This window comes from Globicephala melas, chromosome 2, assembly GCF_963455315.2.
Source record: "Globicephala melas chromosome 2, mGloMel1.2, whole genome shotgun sequence".
Classification (NCBI taxonomy): Eukaryota; Metazoa; Chordata; class Mammalia; order Artiodactyla; family Delphinidae; genus Globicephala; species Globicephala melas.
Window position 1 is genome coordinate 146,953,485 of NC_083315.2, and position 24,841 is coordinate 146,978,325.

General features: G+C 40.4%; 1 protein-coding gene across 31 annotated transcripts in view; it reads left to right on the forward strand.

Moving 5' to 3' along the window:
- The window catches only part of SIPA1L1 (signal induced proliferation associated 1 like 1), a 501,244-nt gene that overhangs the window by 343,556 nt on the left and 132,847 nt on the right, over positions 1-24,841 (forward strand). For 28 of the 31 annotated variants that reach the window (XM_030831557.2, XM_060294975.1, XM_060294973.1 and 25 more), the window contains one exon: positions 11,093-12,895. In XM_030831557.2, the coding sequence (XP_030687417.1) occupies positions 11,398-12,895 (1,498 nt within the window). In that variant the 5' untranslated portion in view covers positions 11,093-11,397. Of the gene's footprint in view, positions 1-1,929; positions 1,954-2,241; positions 2,623-9,915; positions 10,252-11,092; positions 12,896-24,841 lie in introns of those variants that run through there. The other 3 variants (XM_060294970.1, XM_060294986.2, XM_060294985.1) reach the window with 3 other exon arrangements.

The following is a 24,841-nucleotide window of genomic DNA, read 5'->3' on the forward strand; positions in this document are numbered from 1 at the left end:
GCTCCAGAGTGCATTCAAGGTGCGTTAAAGTACTCGCAGCTGGTTCTCCTTTTTTCCCTTTTACTGGAGCTTCAGGTTCAGAGAGTGCAGAGAGGCTGTGCTGTTAACCAGGGAGATGCATCATGCATTTGGGAAATTCTCTTGCCTTGAGAGCAGAGGGGAGTTATTGTGAGGTTTCGAGCAAGAGAGTGTAAGTGTTGTGCTTGCCTGCGTGCACTTTATAGAAACACCTGCATAGGCAAAGTGATCACATTTTAAAGCAAGTGATAATGCAAACAGGACTACATTTTAAGATCAAACTTACTATGTCCAGTTAGGGGATTTATTTCACTTTGCCACAAAAATGAAAAGGGTGACCAAGAAACAAAAGAAGACTTCCTGCCGCAAGGTTTTATCTTTGAACACTTGGTCAGTTTGCGTTTTACTTAACTTTTTTTCCCCTAGTTTGTAAATGAACATTTAAGTAATAATAGATTTATAAGATCTCATTTAGAAATCAGAGGTTTGTTTTTTTAAACAGAGGTCTTCTTAGAAGCCCATATGATTTAAATTAATTTATTTATTTATTTATTTATGGCTGTGTTGGGTCTTCGTTTCTGTGCAAGGGTTTTGTCTAGTTGTGGCAAGCAGGGGCCACTCTTCATCGCAGTGTGCGGTCGTCTCTTGTTGTGGAGCACAGGCTCCAGGCGCCCAGGCTCAGTAATTGTGGCTCACGGGCCCAGTTGCTCCGCGGCATGTGAGATCTTCCCAGACCAGGGCTCGAACCCGTGTCCCCTGCATTGGCAGGCAGATTCTCAACCACTGCGCCACCAGGGAAGCCCGAAATCAGAGGGTTTTAAGTTTAGAGGCATAGATAAAAATAACTTCATTTGAAGGTTATAATGTTTATGTATATTTGTATATGTACATAATTAGTAAAAGAAAACTAAAATTTTTATATAATTAGTAAAAAATTTACATAGTAAAAAAAACCTTGGAGGGTTGTGGTGTGCATTGACTTAAAGTTCTTTCATTTGCTTTTGTCTTAATTTTTGTTGACAAGTTGCCAGAAACATTTGTACAGGGCTCCTGTTTTCAGAACCAGGATAAGTATATAAAAGATTCAAAATGTGTCAGTTGTGAAGTGTTTCATCAAGTGCTTTATGTCAGGTTGGCACGGGAGGTCCCCTGCCTCTCCTGAACATAAGTAGATTGTTTCACGCTTCATCGCCCACCCTCCACCTTTCTTTTCTTTTTTTTTCTGGTTCTGTAAGCACTGGAGTCAAATCTCTTCAGATGTGAGCTGTTCCCTGCACTGCATCCTTTCCCTCCCTCCTCCTTATTCAGTGCCTGTCTTATTGTGTTTGTGCTCCCGACCGCCCGCAGAGTCTGGAAGAATTCATGAACCAGTGGGGAGGGGCTACCATTGGGGTTGGGATATCTTGAAGGAAAGATGTATTTTTCACTTTTTTAGCACTATTTCAGTTTTGTTTTTTTTTTTTAACAAAGCGTATTCATTTTTTAAAAACAACTGAAAAGGGGGCAGCAAAGTGGAGACTTCGTATGGGAGAAAAATTATTTGATGGTAAAAGATAAAAATTATTTTGACCATTATTAATTTGATGGCAGTGATCTTTGATTTCTGTTTTCTGTTGTCTCTGCCGCCTGTGCTGTACTAACCTCCCCTCCTTCCCTTTTCCTGTGAATGTGTTTGTTTATTTTGCTAGGATTCTTAACAGCAGATTCTATTGTGCATTAGTTATCTCATGTGGTGGTGCCTTATCCAGTTCTGATTCACTTCTTGTTGCTCTTTTAAGAGATTTTCTCATTATTATGGCTATTTTTCAGGTACTTTGATGATGAGTGGACTGAAGAGAGGAGGGTCAAACCGCTCTTATTTTTCACTCACGACTGTTGTGAAGACTCCTTAAGAGAGAACCATGAAGCTGAAATCTATATTAAATTTCAGTGATGGTGACTTTTTTTGACATGTCTCCCTCAACACAGTTTTTATGAGATAACCATAATTACTTTTTAGATTACAGTATAAATTCTATTAATGTATCAGTTAATTTCTAGTTCATCTCAGCTGGAACCGCATGGCTTTTGTTGCAAAGGATTCCATTTCAAGGATACTGAGCTTAGGTGCTTTGAGGGTAAGGATGGATCTCTGTCCTCCAGAACCTAAAATCTAATTGAGGAGGAAAGGCCCCAACCATGTGTAGAGTTAATTTCAGAAAGTAGGAGAAGGAGAGGCATTTTATGGAGGGTGGGTCCTCCGGTGCCAGGAACATGGCTTAGGGATCAGACCCAGCAGTGAGCCAGTCTCTTCTGAGTGGCAGGGTCTTAATACAAACTGCGGGGGATGATACCTGCCTGCAGGTTGATGTGGGGAGTAAAGGAGGTAGTTAGTGCACAGTAGGTGGTACAAGATGGATGCTCAGACTGTAGTTACAGCTGGTGACAGCAGATTTTTGAGAAAGCATGTTCTTGAAGGACAGCCTGGTGAAGCAGACAGGGTAGGAGTCAGGGAATGAGGAAGTCTGGCTTCACATGTGGGCTCAGCCCCGGCCGTTTAACCTTGGTGGACTTAACGGTGGCCCTGAGACACACTCCACGTGGAAAATGAAGGGATCAGACAAGGTATTCATTCTGATAACTCACAGTTTTAAAATTCTGAATGTAAGGTCAAGAGGGACACCCTCCATTCCGGTTCAGTCACTGTGGAGCCTTAGGAAAAGGTGCTGGTTTGTGGAGGGCAGACTATTCCCTGCTGTTACAGGAAGAAGGAAGGCTTTTAGGGGTGGGTGCCACTTAATTCTGAGCTCCAGGCCTGAGTCACACAATAATGGGGCTGCAATTGAGGGGCCTCTGAAGTTTCACGAAAGACAAGTGACATGACCACTGCAGCATTTTCAGGAAGTTAATTATCCATATTTTTCCCCACTGGGTGTAGAGATTCATGTCTGGATTGGACTTCAGAAGTGATACTCAGGCTACAAATGGAGACCTTTTTTCTTTTATAATGTATTTTCAAAATAGTTCTTCTGCCGTAAATCCTCTAACTGCTACCCCAGTATTTATTGAGAGCCCTCCACACAGCGAGCGCTTTGTCAGACACAGTGTGCTCACCTCTCCAAAGGGGAGATACTCACCTCCCAGGGTGCTTGTGAGGGCTGAGAGGATGCACAGGGTCAGAGAGTGGAAAGCATGGCGGAGTCCCACGTTCTCCAGGCTCTGTGGGGAGAGAGTTTATCCTCAGAAATAAGAGTACAGTGAAACAGACAAATAACCCATCTGCAATCTGTATTTAAGGAAACACTAAGGCAATGTGGAATGATTTTATGTTTCAGTTTTTTCCTTTTAAGCTCTTGGTTCTTGGGTGGTATTTTAAAAGCTGCTATGTGAAATATGGTTACTGTTGATATCAATCGTGATTAATATCGTTTAGGATATTAGCGTGTCGTGTGGAAGGAACTTTCTGTTCACCTGTTGTTCTTATGGATGTGGCTTTCTACTCTTCCTAAGCCAACGTTAAATATGCCTCAAGGTGCCCTTTCTTAAATTCTTTTTGGAATATAAATACTCAAATGAGAAAACCATGATGTCTTTGACAAAGCCAGTTGTTCTGTCTTACTGAAGCCTCTGGTTTCCTACACTCCTCTTTTCCTCTTCCAGTTAGATTGTAGGAACCTGAGAGTGGAAATGTTCCTTCTTTGCCTCCCCCTCTGATAGTGACTAGCTCAGGGCAAAGCATTGAACAGTGCTCGAATAGCCCACGCTGGCAGCCTGAAAAGCTGTCCTTAGTGATGCAGATTCTCAGCTGTGGTTCATCATGTGTGGATCAAAGGCAATTTTTCATGGCTTGTATAGTTTAAATCTGACTTAATACAGTTCAGACCATCTCTTTCCTTCCTGCCCTCAGAGAAAGTCAATACTACTAGATTCTTCCTTTCTGGGTTAAATATACAGTTTCAGTTTCTTGAGCCATCGATAGCTCATAGCACTGTTACAATGCTCTCCAGAGTGTTGGTCTGCAGTCCAAATGGTGACCTTCTTCCACTTTAGCCCGAATCTCTGCAGAAGGAGGGTTGTGAGGACAAAAGGTGAGAAGTACGTGTACATTGGAAAGAGATGTGTTCCAGGAAAGGGCAACGAGTGATGATGACTCAGGCTGTGCTTTGTTTGGGCAGCCTCACCTGACTGCCCACATCACTGCAACCTTGTGAAAGGGTGAAATGGAGACTCTTGGGTATGTCAGTATTAAATATTAAAAAAGCAATATTAAATACAAAGAAATGAGGAAATATAAGCCATTGTGTTAATCATCTGTATTGAGTAATTATTCAAATCCTGTAAATACTGCTAACCTTACAATCTTTAGTAATCTATACTTTATGTAGCCCTCTTTGATTCCATTTTAATCAGGGGATTTAGCATAAGGTCATCTTATTGGAAGGACCTGATATCTGTTGAATTTTGACTTGTTTGGTGATTTGAATGGTTGGAGGTTTAACATGGTGCAGTCTTTAATAATTAGTAGTCAAAATCATACTACATACCCAGATCATATTTTATTTTATTTTTTTAGTAACAGGATGATGTTTCTTTTTTTCTCCTAAGTTTTTTCTTCTGATTATAAAAGTTATAGTACTCATTTTAGAAAATAAATAATATAGACAAATACCAAAAAGAAAGAAAAAAAGAAATTATTCATAATCTAACTATGTAACAACAAGCATTATAAATCCTTTGGTGAGCTTCCTTTGGCTTGTTTATATATCTTTACATAACTTTAAAAAGCATAGCTAAATTTATAATGTATATATCATTTTGTTTGTATCCTGAATTCTTCTGAAACTGGGCTTGTTTGTGCCCAGTTACATTCAATAGGATGCACTGTATAAAAAATTTTTTTTTAAGTTAGTCCATGGTCAAATCAGTTAAGAAATATCTTAGTTTAATAGTAAGTGTTGGGTTTTTGTTTTTCTTGTTATTTTTTTAAACTGTAGATTTCATGGAGCCTTAATATACTAACATATATATCATGTCGTAACAGAGGTGATAGTGTGTCCCTGCCTTATTTACTTATGGAACCCTTTCTTATGAATTAATAACTTGGATTTGAAGCACAATTCAGGGAAAGTTGATAAGCCTTTCCCCCTGTATAGTAGACATTTATCGGTTGTCTCCCCTGACATCCATTTCTCACATGCCCTTCCCCAGATCCTGTTTGGTAATAGGATGATCAGTACTAGATCACAGTTTGCAGGATTGATGAATAACTTTTTAATGGATTTTAAATGAATATGAATGTACAAATTAGTATTTTCAAAACACTCACTACCTTCGTGGATCTAGTCTGCTCTCTTGATATCCTGGGTGCCGGCCGTGGAAACTCCATGCCCCTGATGAGTTGGTGAGCTCTGATTTCTTTTCCTTGAAAGTGTTCATTTGCTGCACCTCAAACACTATTTTTCCCCTAATAATCCTGGTTCACTGTTACCTTCTACTTATTACCTTTTACCCTGCTTTTTACCTTTTACCTCCCTACTTCAAGCTCCTCACACCTAGCTCTTTGGCATTATATTAATTGCTTATTGCGTAAATTTTGTCATATTTAAATATAAGTGTTCGAATTTATTCTATTCTCCTTTACTTTGCCAGCTATGGAGTCGTTTCCGTACCCATCAGTAATTCTACCATGTATCTTGCTCCATGCGTTTTTAATTTTATCACCCCACTTCTGCCATCAAGCTCACTGCCAAATTTTCCTATTGTTTCCTTCACCCGCAACTATGCAAAGTATCTTCAAGCCTTACTAGGCCTTTGAAATGGAACTTTCTTCGTTGAACTTTTTTAGTTTGGAGGGTGGGTGGGAGGCAAATGTTATTATCTCTTTTGGTCCTCACTCTGTCCAAACAAGCACTTGTTTAAAAAATATTTATTTATTTAATTTATTTATTTTCCTTATTTATTTATTTTTTGGCTGCGTCGGGTCTTAGTTGCGGCACATGGGATCTTCGTTGAGGCAGGCAGGATCTTTTCGTTATGGTGCGCATTCTCTTTGTTGCGGCGCTCAGGTTTCTCTACTTGTGGCGCTTGGGCTTCTCTGTAGTTGTAGTGTGCAGGTTTTCTCTCTCTGGCTGTGGCACGCAGGCTCCAGAGTGCGTGGGCTCTCTCATTGAGGTGTGCAAGCTCAGTAGTTGTGGCGAGCGGGCTTAGTTGCCCCGCGGCATATTGGATGTTAGTTCTCCCACCAGGGATCGAACCCGCATCCCCTGCGTTGGAAGGCGGATTCTTTACCGCTGGACCACCAGGGAGGTCTCCAGACAAGCACATTTTAAATTGCTTTCTTATCTCTAAACTCAAATGTAACTTTATCCTGTTATGTATGTTTTGTATCCATAACTTCTTTTTTCACTTTGGTAATTCCAGGGCAAGTTATCTGCATCTACTTTGTCTCCATCAGTGCTGTCTTTTTTAGGTAGTGAACATTTGGAGAGCAGGAACTAGATTTATCAACTCCTCTCTTCTCAGTCCTTCCTGCTTTTTGTTGAAGGGATAGAACGGAAATGAAAGAAGGGGGAAAGTCCAGTCTGAAAAGTTATGTGCTGATTCATAAAGCTTAAATTATCCAGAACATTGTACGGAGTCGTTTGTATGTGTTTCAGGCTAACTTGAAAGAGTGAGGCGTCCTTCTATCTGAGATGTTACTTTTATGTAATGTGAGTGAAATTCAGGAAAGCCAAGAAGGGATGTAAAGAGAATTGTTGGCCTTCTTTGGTTATCTTAGCTAATCTAATGTTCAAGTACTGTGGTGTGATATTTCTGTTTTAAAATAAAGTTTCCTGTTACAATCCAAAGCAAAAATATTTATGGGTATTTTAAATCTGTGTATACAACTTCATAAACTATTTACATTGACATTTTCATAAATACTGATGTTGTACATCTGTGGAATCTCGGGGTATTTGTATAGTTATTCATCATCAAAATTCCTTCTATTGCCTGGAAGCATTGAGAGTTGGCCCTGTATTTGAGGCTGTACCAGTTAAGGAATCTAACAACATCCCATTTTGGAATATGGAAGTAATTGATTAGGAATGCTACATCTTTTTAGTGAATGTAACATCGTATTGCAGATTATTTCAGGGCAGGAACTGTAAGTTGTTGGTTTTTTCTTTCCTTCCCACGTCTTCTTGTGTAACCTTTAAACTATTCTTTATGCCCTTGGCATAAAGAAAGTTTCCCATGTTGTTCCTTTCGTTTGGTTCCTTCAATTATTTATTGTTCTCACTTCCTTATCACCCAGTTATTTCTTGGAAAAATTTTATTTTCCCATTTTTTCTGCTTGTTAGTTAATTCATTGTTGAAAATAGATAAAAAGGGAAGATATCAAATGAGCACGTGCATATATTTTATTTGGAGTTTAGGGGAGAGGGTCATGAGAAGAAATTTGGAGATAACTGCATAGAGATAATAATATTTAAAGCTGTGGGTACCTATGACATCACCAGACAGTAGTGGCTACCATGCAGATATCTCCCGAAGTAATTTCATTATTCTGCTTCATTCAGTTGCACAGGCAGCTGATCCAATGAAGTCAACACCCTGCTCTCCAGAGTTAATATCTTTGCTCCAGTGTACCCAGGCCTGCGATCTCATCCTAATGCACTCGGTGCTCAAATGCATCCTAATGCTGATACCCTTTACAGCCCCTTCCAAAACTCTGAAGACTGGTAAGAGAAGTAAGCCAAGCATACCCCCCTGGAATCACTAGCTTTTGAATGGAGCCCACCAGTGATCCTGAGGAATGAGCCAAAAGAAAGAGGCACCAGAAGTTAAGGAGACCGTGTTCATCATGGAGGCCTAGAGAAGACAGAGTTTCGGGAAGGAGGGGGAGAGGTCAAGAATGTAAATGTCTCAGTGAGCCAGGATGACAGGGACTGCTTTTATACCTGTAGCTTCCCTTGGAGGGAGGGACTGTTTCCCCAAATATCCCTAGCACCAAGTGTGTGGTCTGTGTTCAGAAGAGAATACAGAAAGGCTTAGGGTGATTTAGAGGAGAGGGGGAGGTACTTCTTCTGGAAGAATGGTATTATCAGAAAAAGCTGATAGATTACCTGGTGATAGACCTTGAGTGATGGAAAGACTTTCATCTACTAGACGTTGAACACATCTTCGCCTTTTCTTATAGTTTCCAGGACCTCATGGAACTAGACTGGTATTGGTATTCTAGGTAAATGGATCTCCCATGGACTCAAATAGTACCTAGAGCTGTAAAATTAAATATATAACAAGGATATTTCTTAAATAGTTTACTCTTTCAACAGATGGAGGTGACATGCTGTAAATTAGTATTGCCCTTCTATTCTGTCGTTTTTTACCATATTTAATGATGCTTAGGCAGGTTTGCTGATAATTAGGAGAATTGCTAATAACTGTCAGCATATGTTTGCTCTTTCCATCAACCCCGAGGAGTAGGTTTTAGGTGTTATTGATGTGTCATCATATTACACACATGGATGGCATCTTTATTTTCAACTAGTACTTGAATCAATGCAAAGCATATATGTTTGTATAGATGCTACTCTGTGTCTGAAGTTTCATATTGTGCCTAAAGGGGTTTGTTGCTATAAATAAGGACGGGAAAGAGGAAGGGGAAAAGGAAAAAAGGTCCTCATGACAAGAAAAGAAAATCTGTTATTTAACTTAGTTGTCCATCTTGAACCTCCTCGGTTTTTACAGGTCATTAAACTGTGAGTACTCTCTCCCCTATGTGCCCGTCTATATTTTGAAATTAAAAGATAACATTGAGTTATTGTTATAATCAAGATGTAATAGTCTTGGCATTTCTTTAAAATTACAAAGAAATATAGTTATATCTGTATAAGGTTTTTTAAAACCCATTAAAAAACACAGGAAGCATATGAGATGGTTCTGAAAAGGTGTCCTGTAGTAGTGACGACGAAGAGTGGAGATTTTTCAAGTCAGTGCTATTTACTGTATTTTGGTGCTGGCCTTCAGTTTCCTCCTACAATGGATATAACTTCACATATCCTAAAAAAAAGACAGTCCTGCAGTGAACTCTATTCTAAGGGAAAGGAAATGTGGAAAGAGAGTTTTTACCCCAGTGGGATTGGTGCATTGGCCTTTTAGAGAATGTCCGTTCTGGGAATGGTAGGTGATTTATTTGCATTTCTGTGAGCTTGTGAGAAGCATTGCAAACATCTGATTTTCATAAGAATCTATTGAGAATTATTTTGTATGTCAGTGTATTCTTTCTTTGAAAGCTATTTCACTGAAATAAACAGCTTCTTTTCCCCTAGTTCATTACAAAATAGCTCATAAATTGTGGTTTGGGGTTGTCAATTTTTTTTTTTTTTTTTGAAATGGGCTAGTGTTTATTTTGCATCTTGCTTCAGTTGCCCAGTTTCCTTCCATTTTATAAGGAACACTTCTTGAACCTTGGCTGTGGCCACATGGGCTGCCTTCAGATTCAGCAGTTAGCACATTATTCCACTTGAAGGTTTACAGTTCAAAAGGAGCCTGGACAGTTCCCAGATGTAAAGTCAAATCATAGCAATCTGACGATAGAAGTATCTAGAAAGCTCAAAAGCCAGGTTTAATGGGTAGCTGTGTAAAACCATTATCCCTTTCACAAAAGATGGTGAAGAGGAGAGAGAGGGAAAACAATTGGCGTTTCTGTGCCAGGCTGGTCTGAGCAGCCCGTGCGAGCCCGGCTGGAGTTCAGCTGGCCCTGCATTCTGCAGGCGGCCGTACGTTTTGAAACACCCCTAAATGTTCCAGCCTTTAAATAGCAGCGAGTCTTCTAAAATGATGCTGCATAGCGCAGGAGAAATTAAAGCGGCTGCCTGGGAGGCAGGAAGCCGACTAGCGAGATGCTTAATTATCGTGGAAGTAAGTGCTTGTTGCCGGGGAGCGGAGCGCAGCGAGCGCGGGTCGGCCTGGGTGTCAGCCGTGATTTGTAGACAATGCGGCCCCGGCAGCGCAGTGCTGGTTCAGCAGCATCTTTCCAAACATGCATTTGGCAGGAATTTAAAGGCCACCTCTTGTGTAATTTGTGGAACCTTGGAAAAGGGTGCGCTGCCTTTATTTTCACGACGAACGCAACCATGCAGGATTTTGTGCTCAGAATTTGTGCCTCTCTCCTCCTGATTGATGTGCTCCCGAGGAAGTTGGGTTTCTTCACCTGTCACCTGGAAGGATGTTAGCAGTTCTCTGTCGTCGGCTGGGGGATATGGAAAGGTCTGTCCACAGCAGCATTTGGTTTCTGCTGTCTTCATAAATTAGTGCCAAAGGGTGGGGTGGGTTGCAGTGTGTAAGGAAATGAAGGCATTTTGCTAATGAGCAAAATGTTTCTAGCTTTAAGGGTAGATGGATCTCAGAGCTTGGGAAGAGGTGGTGGAAAATGCTGGATGCATTCTGAAATACTCCTTTGGCATAGTAATAGAGGGAAATATAGAAGCGTGCTAATGGGTAGAATGGCTCCGGGAAAACCCTTTTTATTTTCTCTCTATTGTATTTGCTCTTGCCAACTCTGTTAAGCCTTTGTAAAGAAACAAAAAAACAAGTTTGGATTTTGAAATACAGAAGAGGTTAAAAAGTGAGTGTTGTGACATATTCAGTAACAGATTTTTTCAATTTTTAGTCTGTTAAAAAACTGTACGTTGCTCTAATTATCGAACTCTGTTGGTTATGCCTTGAACTTCTGGTCAGCACAGTGGTTCATGATATTCTACATTATTAGAGGTCATTGGAGTCTGTACGTGGTCTTTACTTGGGCTAGGAGCCTTGATATCCTGGAACAAGATCCCTCACCCCCCTTCATAGTGATATGAAACAGTTCAATTAATCTGAAGTGTTAATAGTCTTTTAAAATATATATAGTTTAAATGATGGATATTATTAAATGCTTTCACTTTCTTCCTTCCCTTCAAGCCTGCTTTACTAAAAAGATGGGTTGTGAACTGTGAGTCACAATCCGTTAGAGAGTCTTTTATTTGCATGTGTCTGGTTTTGGCAATTGCATGTTTATTTTTAGATGTATTTATCAAATGCTAATTCCAATTGTCCTTGTCTCTTTTAGAGAAAGCATGGGATTATGGCAATCACAGAGTCCCAGAGATACAAGTTCCATTCAGTTTTTTTCTGAAAGAAAGCCGTCTATCAAAGTGAAGCAGAGGAACTCTTGTGGATTATAATGTTTTGAAGGGGTCTGGATTTTCAGAGGTTTGAAAATAAGGCATTGTTTAACCTTTTAATTGGAAAAGATTAAGATCTCATGCAACTGATGTATTTTCTGGGAGCCATTCTCCAAAAGGGAAGTGCACATTTAAAACTTAGGTATGATGGTCCTTTCTGCAGGGATTTAAGTCTGATTGCTTTTACATCATGACCAGCTTGAAACGGTCTCAGACAGAAAGGCCGGTTGCCACTGAAAGGGCGTCTGTTGTGGGCACAGATGGCACCCCCAAAGTCCACACGGACGACTTCTACATGCGACGCTTCAGGTCCCAAAACGGCAGCTTAGGGTCATCAGTCATGGCTCCTGTAGGCCCCCCTCGAAGTGAAGGTTCTCATCATATAACCTCGACCCCTGGAGTCCCAAAGATGGGGGTTCGGGCAAGGATTGCGGATTGGCCCCCAAGAAAGGAAAATGTAAAAGAATCTAGCCGTTCAAGCCAGGAAATAGAAACCTCAAGTTGCCTTGAGAGCATGTCCTCCAAAAGCAGTCCTGTGAGTCAGGGAAGTTCTGTAAGCCTCAATTCCAGTGACTCAGCCATGTTAAAAAGCATACAGAACACACTGAAAAACAAGACGAGGCCGTCGGAGAGCATGGACTCCAGATTTCTCATGCCTGAAGCCTACCCCAGCTCCCCCAGGAAAGCTCTGCGCCGGATACGGCAGCGCAGCAACAGCGACATCACCATAAGTGAACTTGACGTGGATAGCTTTGATGAATGTATTTCGCCCACCTACAAGACGGGGCCGTCACTGCACAGGGAATACGGTAGCACATCTTCAATCGATAAGCAGGGAACGTCCGGAGACAGCTTCTTTGACTTGTTAAAGGGCTACAAAGACGACAAGTCTGATCGAGGTCCCACTCCGACCAAGCTCAGTGACTTTCTCATCGCCGGTGGGGGCAAGGGCTCTGGTTTCTCCTTGGATGTCATAGACGGGCCCATCTCACAGAGAGAGAACCTCAGGCTCTTTAAGGAAAGGGAAAAACCACTCAAGCGGCGTTCCAAGTCTGAAACCGGAGACTCGTCCATTTTTCGTAAATTACGCAATACCAAAGGTGAAGAACTTGGGAAATCGTCGGATCTCGAAGATAATCGATCGGAAGACTCCGTCAGGCCCTGGACGTGCCCAAAGTGCTTTGCCCACTACGACGTCCAGAGTATATTATTTGACTTGAACGAGGCGGTTATGAACAGGCACAGTGTAATTAAGAGGAGAAACACCACCACGGGGGCTTCGGCAGCTGCGGTGGCATCCTTGGTCTCGGGGCCTTTGTCCCACTCGGCCAGTTTTAGCTCCCCGATGGGCAGCACGGAGGACCTGAACTCCAAAGGAAGCCTCAGCATGGACCAGGGAGACGATAAAAGCAATGAACTTGTAATGAGCTGTCCGTATTTTCGGAATGAGATCGGTGGAGAAGGGGAAAGGAAAATCAGCCTGTCCAAATCAAATTCTGGTTCCTTTAGTGGATGTGAAAGTGCCTCCTTTGAGTCTACCCTCAGCTCCCATTGTACAAATGCAGGAGTGGCAGTACTTGAAGTGCCCAAGGAAAACTTGGTGTTGCACCTGGATCGAGTGAAAAGATACATCGTGGAACACGTGGATCTCGGCGCATACTATTACAGGAAGTTTTTCTATCAGAAGGGTGAGTAGAGATCTTTTATTCTTTTCATTTTCTTTTGCCATACTTTCTGAAAAAGAGTACTGTCTATTAGGATTTTTAAGCAGCGTGATGTAAGATTTGCATGAATGCCTTCTCCTGATGGTGAAAGAGTTAAATAGTTATTTGCTGTGGTGTATTTCCTTTTGCATTTTTGAGTTACTTCCTCCTTTTAGATACATTAAATATCTTGTATTGACTAGCTTATGAAATATTAATTTTTTTTAAAACCTTTGATTTAATGGATGAAATTGTAATCTTTGTGTAGAAGACTTGCTGTGTCACCTTTAGGGATAAATGTCATATAAAGTTAAAAATATTATAAATACAGCTTTTTTTTTAAGGGTTACTAAAGCAATCTTAATGCTCTTTTTCATTTATTTAGCACTTTTACAGTTAGTGCGGGACCATTTCTTTTCTGCCTCAATGTTCTCATCAGTGAATGGGAATTATAATACATTCCTATTCATTTCACAGGAATTTTAGTGAGAATTAATTTTGTTATTTGACACAAGTGTCAGAGCCAGGAATCAAACCTAGGTCTTCTAGATTTGAGTATAAAAGTCACTGGAGTGAGAAGTACTGTTAACATGTTGGTGACTTCCTTTTCCGTTTTGTATGGGGGAAAATATATACCTATATTGTTGGATTGTACTCTGTGTGAACTGTATTTGTATACAGTTTTATCTCATGCTTGTAAGAAAACTCTGTGATTCATTGAAAAGTAGTTTAAATGAACTCTTAAGAGCTTTCTAATAGTGTTTTTGAGCAGCATTATTAATTGAAGAATGAGTTTGTCACGCAAGCACCCAAGCTAGGAAACAGGATGCTTGCCGAGCAAGGACATACACCTGTGGTCCACTAGCTAGCTCAGTAATTTCTGCATTGAGCCCAAGTGAGAGGCCCCCTGTATGCAAGCTACGAGAGCAGTTTTTGTTTTCCCACCTGCTGTTTGGGGGTTTTGAGTCCTGCTTAAGTCCTTTTGAGATTTATTCTTCCGAATGAAGTTTCATTTCTAGTACTTCATTCTGGTACTCTAGCTTTATGACAGTGCTCCCTTTAAAATAAAATTTATTGTGAGGTTATTACATGGTCATCCCCATTCACGAGAGTTTATTGACCAAAAGAATCTTGTCTTGGTGTTCAGTATCCATGTCTCTTAAACATCTATGGCATAGGTCCTGAAACCATTGTGATAATGAAAATCCCAAATTCATTTGTAAGCCATCTTTTTTTTTTTTTTTTGGCGGTACGCGGGCCTCTCACTGTCGCGGCCTCTCCCGTCGCGGGGCACAGGCTCCGGACGCGCAGGCTCAGCGGCCATGGCTCACGGGCCCAGCCGCTCCGCGGCATGTGGGATCTTCCTGGACCGGGGCACGAACCCATGTCCCCTGCATCGGCAGGCGGACTCTCAACCACTGCGCCACCAGGGAAGCCCTGTAAGCCATCTTTATTTTCTCAGCATAACCTTCTGGAGTTCAGATTTTAGAAATCACTTCTTTGTCATTCTGTCCCTTGGGCTACAGGGTTTCTCGACCTTGCCATCTTGGCATTTGGGGCCAGATAATTCTTTGTTTGGGGGGATGTGTCATATGCGTTGTAGGATATAAGATGTTTAGCAGCATCCCTGCCCTCTACACCCCAGATGCCAATAGGTGCCCCCAATTGTGATGACCTAAAAAGTCTCCAGTCATTGCCATATGTCCTCTAGGAAGTAAAATTGCCCCTAGCTGAAAAGCCCTGTTTTGTGGAACCTGGGGAAGTTTTCCACAGGTGTTTGTGAGCTGTCTATAGGTGAGGCCATCTTGCTAAAGAACTGACACTCCAACAGGAGAAAGAACATGTTACTTACAGTCTTTGTTTATGTAGTAGTTGCTCTTTTCCCATTAGGCAATGTGATCACATTAATGATGAACATTTTGAGTACTTACTGTGTACCAGGAACTTAGCATTTGGTATGACATGCATTTTCTCATTTCACGCTCTCCATGCCCACTGGGGTGTAGGTATCGTTATCGATGGCATTTTCCAGATGAGAAAACTGGGGTGTAAGTGGCTGGTTTTAAGCTGTTAAGCTGTCACGAAGCTAGTAATATTGGAGCCAGGATTTCACCTTTGGGGAGACTGACTAGAGTCATGTTCTTGACTGTTTTGCCTTGATCTCTATTATATTAGACTAAAGGGAAGGAGTATATTTTTATCTTTAAACCTGGTAAAATTTTGTTCAACGTATTTTATCTTTCGAAAGTAAGGAGTAAAAATTTGAACACCTATATTCCAGAGTTCATCCAGCTTAGGTCATAACACTTCATAAATTTAAGAGCAGTTCATTGAAAGTAGTTTCTAATTTAAGCCATAGAAAATACCCTCTTAGCTAACATAATTGGAACAAGTTAATGAAAGAAATCATTAAGACAGGGAATCAAAAACAAACAACCCAATCCAAAAATGGGCAGAAGACCTAAATAGACATTTCTCCAAAGAAGATATACAGACTGCCAACAAACACATGAAAGAATGCTCAACATCATTAATCATTAGAGAAATGCAAATCAAAATTACAATGAGATATCATCTCACACTGGTCAGAATGGCCATCATCAAAAAATCTAGAAACTAAATGCTGGAGAGGGTGTGGAGAAAAGGGAACCCTCTTGCACTGCTGGTGGGAATGTGAATTGGTTCAGCCACTATGGAGAACAGTATGGAGGTTCCTTACAAAACTACAAATAGAACTACCATATGACCCAGCAATCCCACTACTGGGCATAAACCCTGAGAAAACCAAAATTCAAAAAGAGTCATGTACCAAAATGTTCATTGCAGCTCTATTTACAATAGCCCGGACATGGAAACAATCTAAGTGTCCATCATCGGATGAATGGATAAAGAAGATGTGGCACATATATACAATGGAATATTACTCAGCCATAAAAAGAAACGAAATTGAGCTATTTGTAATGAGGTGGATAGACCTAGAATCTGTCATACAGAGTGAAGTAAGTCAGAAAGAAAAAGACAAATACCGTATGCTAACACATATATATGGAATTTAAGGAAAAAAAATGTCATGAAGAACCTAAGGGTAAGACAGGAATAAAGACACAGACCTACTGGAGAATGGATTTGAGGTTATGGGGAGGGGGAAGGGTGAGCTGTGACAGGGCGAGAGAGAGTCATGGACATATACACACTAACAAACGTAAGGTAGATAGCTAGTGGGAAGCAGCTGCATGGCACAGGGATATCGGCTCGGTGCTTTGTGACCGCTTGGAGGGGTGGGATAGGGAGGGTGGGAGGGAGGGAGACGCAAGAGGGAAGAGATATAGGAACATATGTATATGTGTAACTGATTCACTTTGTTATAAAGCAGAAACTAACACACCATTGTAAAGCAATTATACCCCAATAAAGATGTTAAAAAAAAAGACAGGGAATCTTTCAGAAGTATATGTACTCAAAGTATTTTATTTTCATTAAAATTTATAATAATAACTATATATTTGCTAAACTCTTGTGAGAGGCCGAGGGCGTTTCTTTCACAGTGATTCTACTATTTTGAATTCTACATTGTGTGAATAGTATAAACCATAAGAGCAAAAATACAGACACTAGCAAAGCAATCTGAATCTTACGGAATCTGAGGTTTCAGAATTTTTTCTCATTTTTTATAGGTCTCGCCCACATCTAATCCAACAGCTTTCCTTTAGTGATTGCTTTTATGAAGTCTTTCCAAAGCCTTCAGTTTAGTTTTTAATAGAAACAAGATTTATCTCTTGTACTCATATTCCATCAGCTTTCATAATATTTAATTAAATTTCATAATTACAATAACAAGTCAACCGGCATAAACAGGTTTGGGAAGACACAGCCGATTCTTTGGCAGCACGGAGTCCCAACTGGTGGGAGCAGAAAGTGTGTGTGGCACTAGAGATTGCCTGCTGATGCCATTGGGCATTTATCATTGTGGTTTACAGAGGGGACACAGAGCAGTAGTTAATACATGAAGCTGGTCCAGTGGAACGCAATATCAGAGAGCGCCTGCTGTGTTTTCTTAGGCTATACGACTTAGAATTTTCAAATTAGGCAGGTCATTTGTCACAATGTGATAAGATACAACAAATTATGGCTCTGAATGACATCACTTGAAGCTGAAATTAACACCCTTAAAGTATAACTGTGTATTAAAAAATTTATATAGTATCTAAACCTTCCTTAAATTTTATTTTCTTGAAGGATAGTTTATTTACAATGTTGTATTTAATTTCTGCTGTACAGCAAAGTGATTCAGTTATACATATATATGCATTCTTTTTCATATTCTTTTCCATTATGGTTTATCACAGGATATTGAATATAGCTCCCTGTGCCATACAGTAGGACCCTGTTGTTTATCCATCCTACATATAGTAGTTTGTGTCTGCTAATCCCAAATTCCCACTCCATTCCTCCCCCATTCCCCTTCCCTCTTGGCAACCACAAGTCTGTTCTCTATGTCTCTGAGTCTGTTTCTGTTTCATAGATAAGTTCATTTGTGTCATATGTTAGATTCCATATATAAATGGTATCTGTACTTTTCATCACAGTATAAAATAGAGTTAGACAAGTAATTCTGTCTTATTTTTAATATACAACTTGATTCAGTGAAATTAGTGCACTAACTCATTTTTCCTAATCGGAACCTGGAAGTGAGTCATCTTGTTGAAGGAGTACGCCAACGTCAGATGTAATTTATCTTCCAGCAACATAGAGTAGCACTACTGACCTGGTTGTACTACAACCTCTTCATCACCAGATATTTTCCATTCTGCCATTTAATGAATTCCTGACTTCACTGTGGCTAAGTCTCTGGAGGGAAAATATTCACTTTACTGAAGTGTATATTGTTGACATTATATGTAAAATTTAATTGTATTAGGCTGATGAAGCTGCCATCACTTTTTAATATTAAATTGTTTTTATGAACATCATTATTTTGCAAATTTAGACTTGAGAGGATATTTGGCTCTATCACATAAGTCAAGTCCATTGCTGGAAAGATGCTGGCCCAGTAGAGGAATCCCACTGTTTGCATTTATTGAAATAAGCAACACACCATCAGTGTTCTTTCTGGTCCTTCCTCCTGCCCACTTCTCTTTGCTGTTTTGCCAATGTGTGTGGTGTTTTTATTGAGACTCACCTAGGATTAAATGACAGTAATAATGTAGCTAACATGTATTGTGTTATTACTTTGTGCTTTATGCAAACCTCCTCACATAATGCTCATAAGACCCCAAGGCAAACTTGTCATTGTGATACATCCAAGTGATACAGCAACATCCTTCTTAGGCACAAACTAGGCAGTAGGATAGCATCAAAATTAATCTGGTCATCTCCCTTTGAGTACATATATTTTGTGTTTAGTTTTTACTTAGATAGTCACCATGATTAAAGTAGCAGTACAGGGCTTTTTCGGTTTTGCACTGAGCGTACAAGTGAGGCACATCCTCGCTGAATCCCATTCAGAAAGATGCCCTAATGGAAAAGAGAGGAGCCCATGGGTTGCCTTGACAGTGGTGTTTGTTGCTCCATTGATCAAAAGTGTTGATAGGCTTATCTGATGCCAGACAGGGTGTCACTCTCAAAGTCAAGTTATTGAAGATGCTGTGATAGGAAAGGGCCTCTTCCCCCTGCCCAGCGGCCAGGAGCAGCTGCCATTATCTGGTCTGAAGCTCATCTGCGAACATTTTCCCATTAGAAACACCAATGCTCTGCACCTGATTATTCTTCTGATAACTTTGAACCACCAGATTTGATTGTTCTTTTCTGGTTTACCTTCCTCCTCCTACACCTCCACCCCGCCCTACCCCACCATACGTGAGTGTTCGCACACCCACGCCCACACACCCACACCCACAAAAGTCAGGTTCAGCAGTCCGCTGGGCTCCAGGATTATCAGTTTGAGGACACAAACACGTTGGATTTCAGTTGGTCTCGCAATGTCCAATTTTCTGTATTTACCTCTCACCCTCTTCTTATCAGCTGTCTTTCACATTTCTTTAGAATATATGCACTGAACTTCACTTGTACTTGGAGTGACAGCTTTAGTGCTCTGATATATTCTCCAGTTGTGTTATCAGGAGCTGTTCATCTAGTTCAGTTTGTTAAATGAGCATCGTTAAGTACCTATTGTAAGTTTTAGTGGATTATCGTAGGGTACATATAGAACATCAGAGAACATCGTACAGCTAAACTTATTGTAAAGCCCTGGCTTATTTTGTTTGTTTAATTCTTCTGTAAGTATAGCAACATTAAGCTTGAGGAAAGTACTATGGGATGCCTTATAGCTCAGAGTTCTTTAAGGATAGCTATTCTGTGGTTAGTTTTTTGTGGACAGTCGTATTTCAAGGAAGTGGTAAACTCCAGAGTCAGCACGTCTGCTCTCCTGAGCCATGTTCTGCTCTTGAACTGAACAGTTTATTTCTGCCAAAACTAATAGGGAAAGATTTTATACATGTATAATAACTTATTGTCTTAATGCCCTTGTCTTTTATTTTTTCTTGAGAGCATATCAACTGTATTTAATTTGTTCAAAGGTAGCTCTCTAGTTATTTAACCCTTTTCACAGAGATCTGGGGCACTAAATAACTTCTTGAGAAACTCACCTAGGAGTGTTTTGCTGTTGTCTCTTCACCTGTTCAGGGTTTCTGGTAGCAAGAAGGCCATTCAGTAGGAAGGTTTGCATGTCTGCTCTTTGGAAAACAAGCATCCTCTCCTTTCTTGGCCGTGATCTCTCGAGTCCCATCACTGATCATCTGGACTCTGATGTGTGAGGCGTTTGGGATTTCGTATTACCTGAGCCATCTCCGTGCAGAGGTTTGTGAAAGCTGGTTAAAAGGGCATGTGCCTCAACTGCTCCTCTCTGTTTTGTTTTTAAAATCAAGCTAGACCGGTCCAAGGCCACATTTGCTCAAACACTTGACTTTACTCAAAGTCATCTTGTAAAGATCCAATCATATAGAAACAGAATGTGCTTTTGCAATAAAACTGATGATGGAGACATTGGCCATTTTGTCATCCTTCAGCCCTTTAGGAAGTTCCACGTGAGATATTTACTTTAGAATCTGATGCCAGGAATTGTTTTCTGGTAGCTACCAAATGCCTGCCTTTCTAATGACAGGTGTGTTTTATTTGTTTGCTTATTTTATTTATTTATTTATTTTTACTGTATCTCCTGTTTTACCTCAACTTCCAGAAGCAAATTTGATGCTCCAGTTTTATAACCTTCATTAATAACACATTTGTTTCCACTTTTGTCTTTTATTTTCCAATTTCTGTTTCATTAGCACAACTTACATATTTCCTTTATAATGAATGACCTCAAAAAATTCTTTTTAGAAAAGGTAATTAGTATACATTTATATCCAAATAAAAGACCTCTGCTCCCAGGCTATGTCTTCAGTTCTAGCTACGTTTCTCACTCTCCATTACCTGCTTCCACCTGGTTGGTTATCTAGTTGGCAACTCGAACCCTGGGACACAAATTTTTTGACTTCATTTTTCTCCCTGAACAAGCGTCCCATCCCACATCCTTGCCCTCATGCTGTAAATGCCACCATTATTATCAGTCACTTGGATTTGAAACACCAAAGCCTCTTTGTTGCCTCTCTTCATTGTTCTCAACCTCCAGTCAGTTGGGAAGGCCTCTTGAGTCTGCCTTCGAATTGCTGCTAACTTCTGTTCTCTGTTTCCCAATCCCAGTTCTGTCACTTCAAGCCGGCGTTACCTCTTGCCGCAATTCTTGGCCATTGCCTTAGTCTCTCCATCTCTAGTCCGTCCTACTCAAAATGCAACTTCTTGTCTTTGCCAAATACAGTCTAATCACATAGCAGTTTACATTTTACATGATTGCATTTATGATTTAATCATGTAACAAATACATTATCGGTCAGTCCTCTGAGAAGCAGGTGTTGAAACAGTATAGGCGTGCAAGTGGTTTGTTAGGGACCTGGGGGTAACACCTGTGAAAGAAGAGGGCAGAGGAAGCAGAAGTTAGCAGGGAAGGCCTTCAGTCCACAATGCAGGTCTGACACCATGAAAGTAAAAGGGAAAAGAAGCAAAAGTGGGCAGGGGCAGCCTCAGCCCACCGTGCACATCTGGCAAAGTCTCAGCCAATGCCATGGAACGAAAAAGAGCATTAGAGAAGTCATTTGTTGGGCAGTAACAGCCAGGCCCCCTCACCCCTGGCATGCTCAGTCCTGGGGCTGCCCAAGAAGAGTGTGGCTGGGCTGGAAAACTGTGGAAGATCCAGAGATGCTACAGCCAGAGACTTTCAGCTAATTGCATTTCTTGTGGCTGAATGGGTTGTGAGCCCTTTCTGGAAGGAGAGATGTTAAGTGTTGCGCCTCTGTGGCTGCCACAGGTGCATGAGCGCCTTCATCATGCTCGGCACGATTTTGGACACTTGGAGTGAGAAGTAAAACGAAGCACCTTGCTTTGTGACTGCCTGGAGGGGTGGGATAGGGAGGGTGGGAGGGAGGGAGACGCAAGAGGGAAGAGATATGGGAACATATGTATATGTATAACGGATTCACTTTGTTATAAAGCAGAAACTAACACACCATTGTAAAGCAATTATACTCCAATAAAGGTGAAAAAAAAAGAAAAGAAAAATCTAAAAAAAATAGAGCACCTTCATGAGCTTACATTCTGGTGGAGGGAAGCAGACAGTAAACAAATCAAACAAAAGTATATACATGCTTCCTGTGAAAATTAATAATGCAGAGTTGGAGAAAGTAATCCCTCTCCTAATTCTAATAGTTTGATTTGTAATCTTCTCTATCTTTTCTTTTTTTTTTTAGTTAAAGTACAGTTAATTTACAATGTTGTGTTAGTTTCAGGTGTACAGCAAAATGATTCAGTTATACATACATATAGAAAGATTGATACTTTTTCAGATTCTTTTCCATTATATGTTATTACAAGATATTGAGCATAGTTCCCTGTGCTCTACAGTAGGTACTTCTTGTTTACCTATTTATATATAGCAGTTTTTATACGTTTCTGAATCTTTTCTTACTCAAAAATTTATTATCCAATTTACTATTAATGAGTGCCCTTCATATTTTTAAGTAGTTTTAAGAATTAACAACTGCACATTCATACATTTATTTATTTGTTCATGACATAATGTTTATTAAGCATCTACTCCATGCCAGCTACAGTGCTCAGAGGCAGAACAAAAGCAAATAATTTTTTTTCTAGTTTCTTTCCCTTAAGTGATCTGTATCTTCTGAGTTGTATTTTCTGTTTGTCTTTCATGCTGTCGGTTTTCCTTAGTTGTCCAGTAATCTTTGCCACGTTTATGAACAAAGGCCAAGGAGAATTGGTATAGGTGGCAAGCTTCCCCTGCAGCGCTGTGGGTCTCTTTCCCTAGCTGGCCTCACATTACATGGGGGAAGTGAGGGCTAGCACTGGAAAAGTAGTGAGACCCCCTAACAGGGGGGAGTGTGTAGACTGAGAGGGTAGTGAACCCGGTGCAGATAGAAACCCACATGGGCGCCGGAGTCGGGAGGGCTTTATTGCGCTCCCCTCCTGCCTTTCCTCCCGCCCGTGCATCAGAGTGGGTTGTTCTCCCTGTGTCTCCTGGGATTCTGAATAACCTGCTCCTTCTCAAAGATGCAAGTGCTTTCCCACCACTGTTCCAAGTCACCCTATGCCCTGGTCTCTGCCCAGGGCTTTTCTATGGTGCCCTGGTTCATAACCAGTCTAAGCATTCCTTGAAGGCAAGGACCACAGGTTAGGCAGGCTCAGCAAACGTTTCACAACTGAACAAATGTTTGGTCCTGATGTAAATTATAAAATTTATTGCGTTGAGGAGCCAGTGTATCTTATATTTATATATAGCATCAGGTAGAGGCAGGGAGGGCCCACTGTGTACATGACCTTGTGTTATACTCTGGACACCAAATGGTATGTTACAGTTCCTTTTCCTCTCTTTTCAGGAAATGAGACCACAGATAAGTCTGTGTGTGGTCATGGTGGTTTTGTGGAAATTAACCACGACCACCAGTCGATCCCCATAGACCCAAAACACAATTATGGAGACTGATTTTTACTGTTGTAAACCTTCTTAGACACAAATGATGGATGCTAAAGTCAGTGGATGACAGTTTGAGGAGAAACAGGAGAAGAAGCAGGATTTACATAATCTCAAAGTATCTCCCCAAAGATACTTGTAAACCACGAGGAGAAAAATAGTAACTTTTCAGGGAAGAAACCTGTCACGTGCCACGTTAATGGAATGAATCAGGTTTCTTTCATGAACTCCATGAAATGATGCACTGAGGTTACATCATTTCTGTGGTTCTCTTGCGCAAAATGCATACGTTAGTCCAATCATGTGAAACCACCGGACAAACCCAAATTGAGTGATAAATACTGTTCAGAGGTGTCACGGTCATGAAAGACTGTTACAGACTGAGGAACTGTAACAGACTGCAGGAGACTAAGGAGAAATAATAACAATTAAGTACAACATGGGATAATGAATGAGATTTCAGAGCGAAAAAGGACATAGTGGAAAAACTAGTGAAATTTGAGTAAGATCTTTAGTAAATGTTAATTTACTGATTCTGATTAATGACGACTGTACTATATGTAGTTACATAAGAGGTTAACATTGGGGAAGACTGGGTTAAGGATATATGTATTGAAATGCTTTGTACTATATTTGCAACTTCTCTGTAAGTCCAAAAGCAGTCAAGATAAAACGTAAAAAACAAAAACCTTCAGGTACAGTCGATAACAGCAGCTGACGTGAACCATCCACATGAAAATGGGAACGCTTCCTCAACTTTGTGTGTCAACGTGCCTCAAGGCGAATGCCATGCTTACTAATTCCTATACCCAAAGAATTTCTATGCTCTTTGTTTTGCAGTTTCGAGGACATAAGGGCCCTTTAGATCTGTTATTTCAGTACAAGTTAACATACAATAAATCCTGCCACCTATTTTTCAAATGCACACCTCATTATTAACTTCAGACACCAGTGAGCCACCAAAATTAGGTGCTCAAAACATACTTGCTTTATTGTACCACTTGCTTTGCTTCTCTTCTCTTGGAGTTCCCTGCTGTGTACGGGGAGGTCATGCATCTGAACTTCAGGGCAGCAAGAGGAGAGACCTCCCTAACTGCCTTCGAGTCAAGTAGAAGCATTCAGTGATGTAGAAGCATCAGCAGAAGCAACCTCAGCAACCCCTATCGACACAAGTGTGTGGGCTGTGCCGAGTTTTTGAGACACATTGCATGGGCTTCACCCTCATGAGTGGCAGTGACTTTGGCCTCGACTGAATTTCTGACTGTTTCTGAGAGACTTCCTTTCAAACCCTTCAGAAGCATTTTACACAGACATCTTGCTGCAATATCCCTAGTAAGGAGATACAGAAGATTTTTTTAAATATAAAGACATTGAGTTAGAGACAGGTGTTTCATTATAATTTCTTTCATTTGGATGTTAATTTTTTTTTTTTTTCCTGAGCTGGCTTTTGTAACTAACATTAAACTTAAAGAGTTACATTAATATGCAACCTTGTAAACTATGCTTTATATACTCTTTGACCATTTGCAAACCAAATACATTTTTTATACTTATAAAAATCTTCCTATTGTAAAAGTCACATATATTCATTACAGAAAAATTAGCAACTATAGCCAATTAATCATGTGATTACTACTGATTTTATTTCTCATCTTTTTTTTAATACATATTCATTTCTTAAGTAAAATAAGGATCATTAAATATAGTTTTATGTACTTTTTTCATGGTTCCATAATTGGCTATGCCATCATTTATTTAAAGTTTTCCAGCTGTTCTATATTCAGGCGTTCCAGTTTCTTATTATAAATCATTCTTACATTAGATCTTCCTAAGTGTCTTTTGATTGTTTGTTT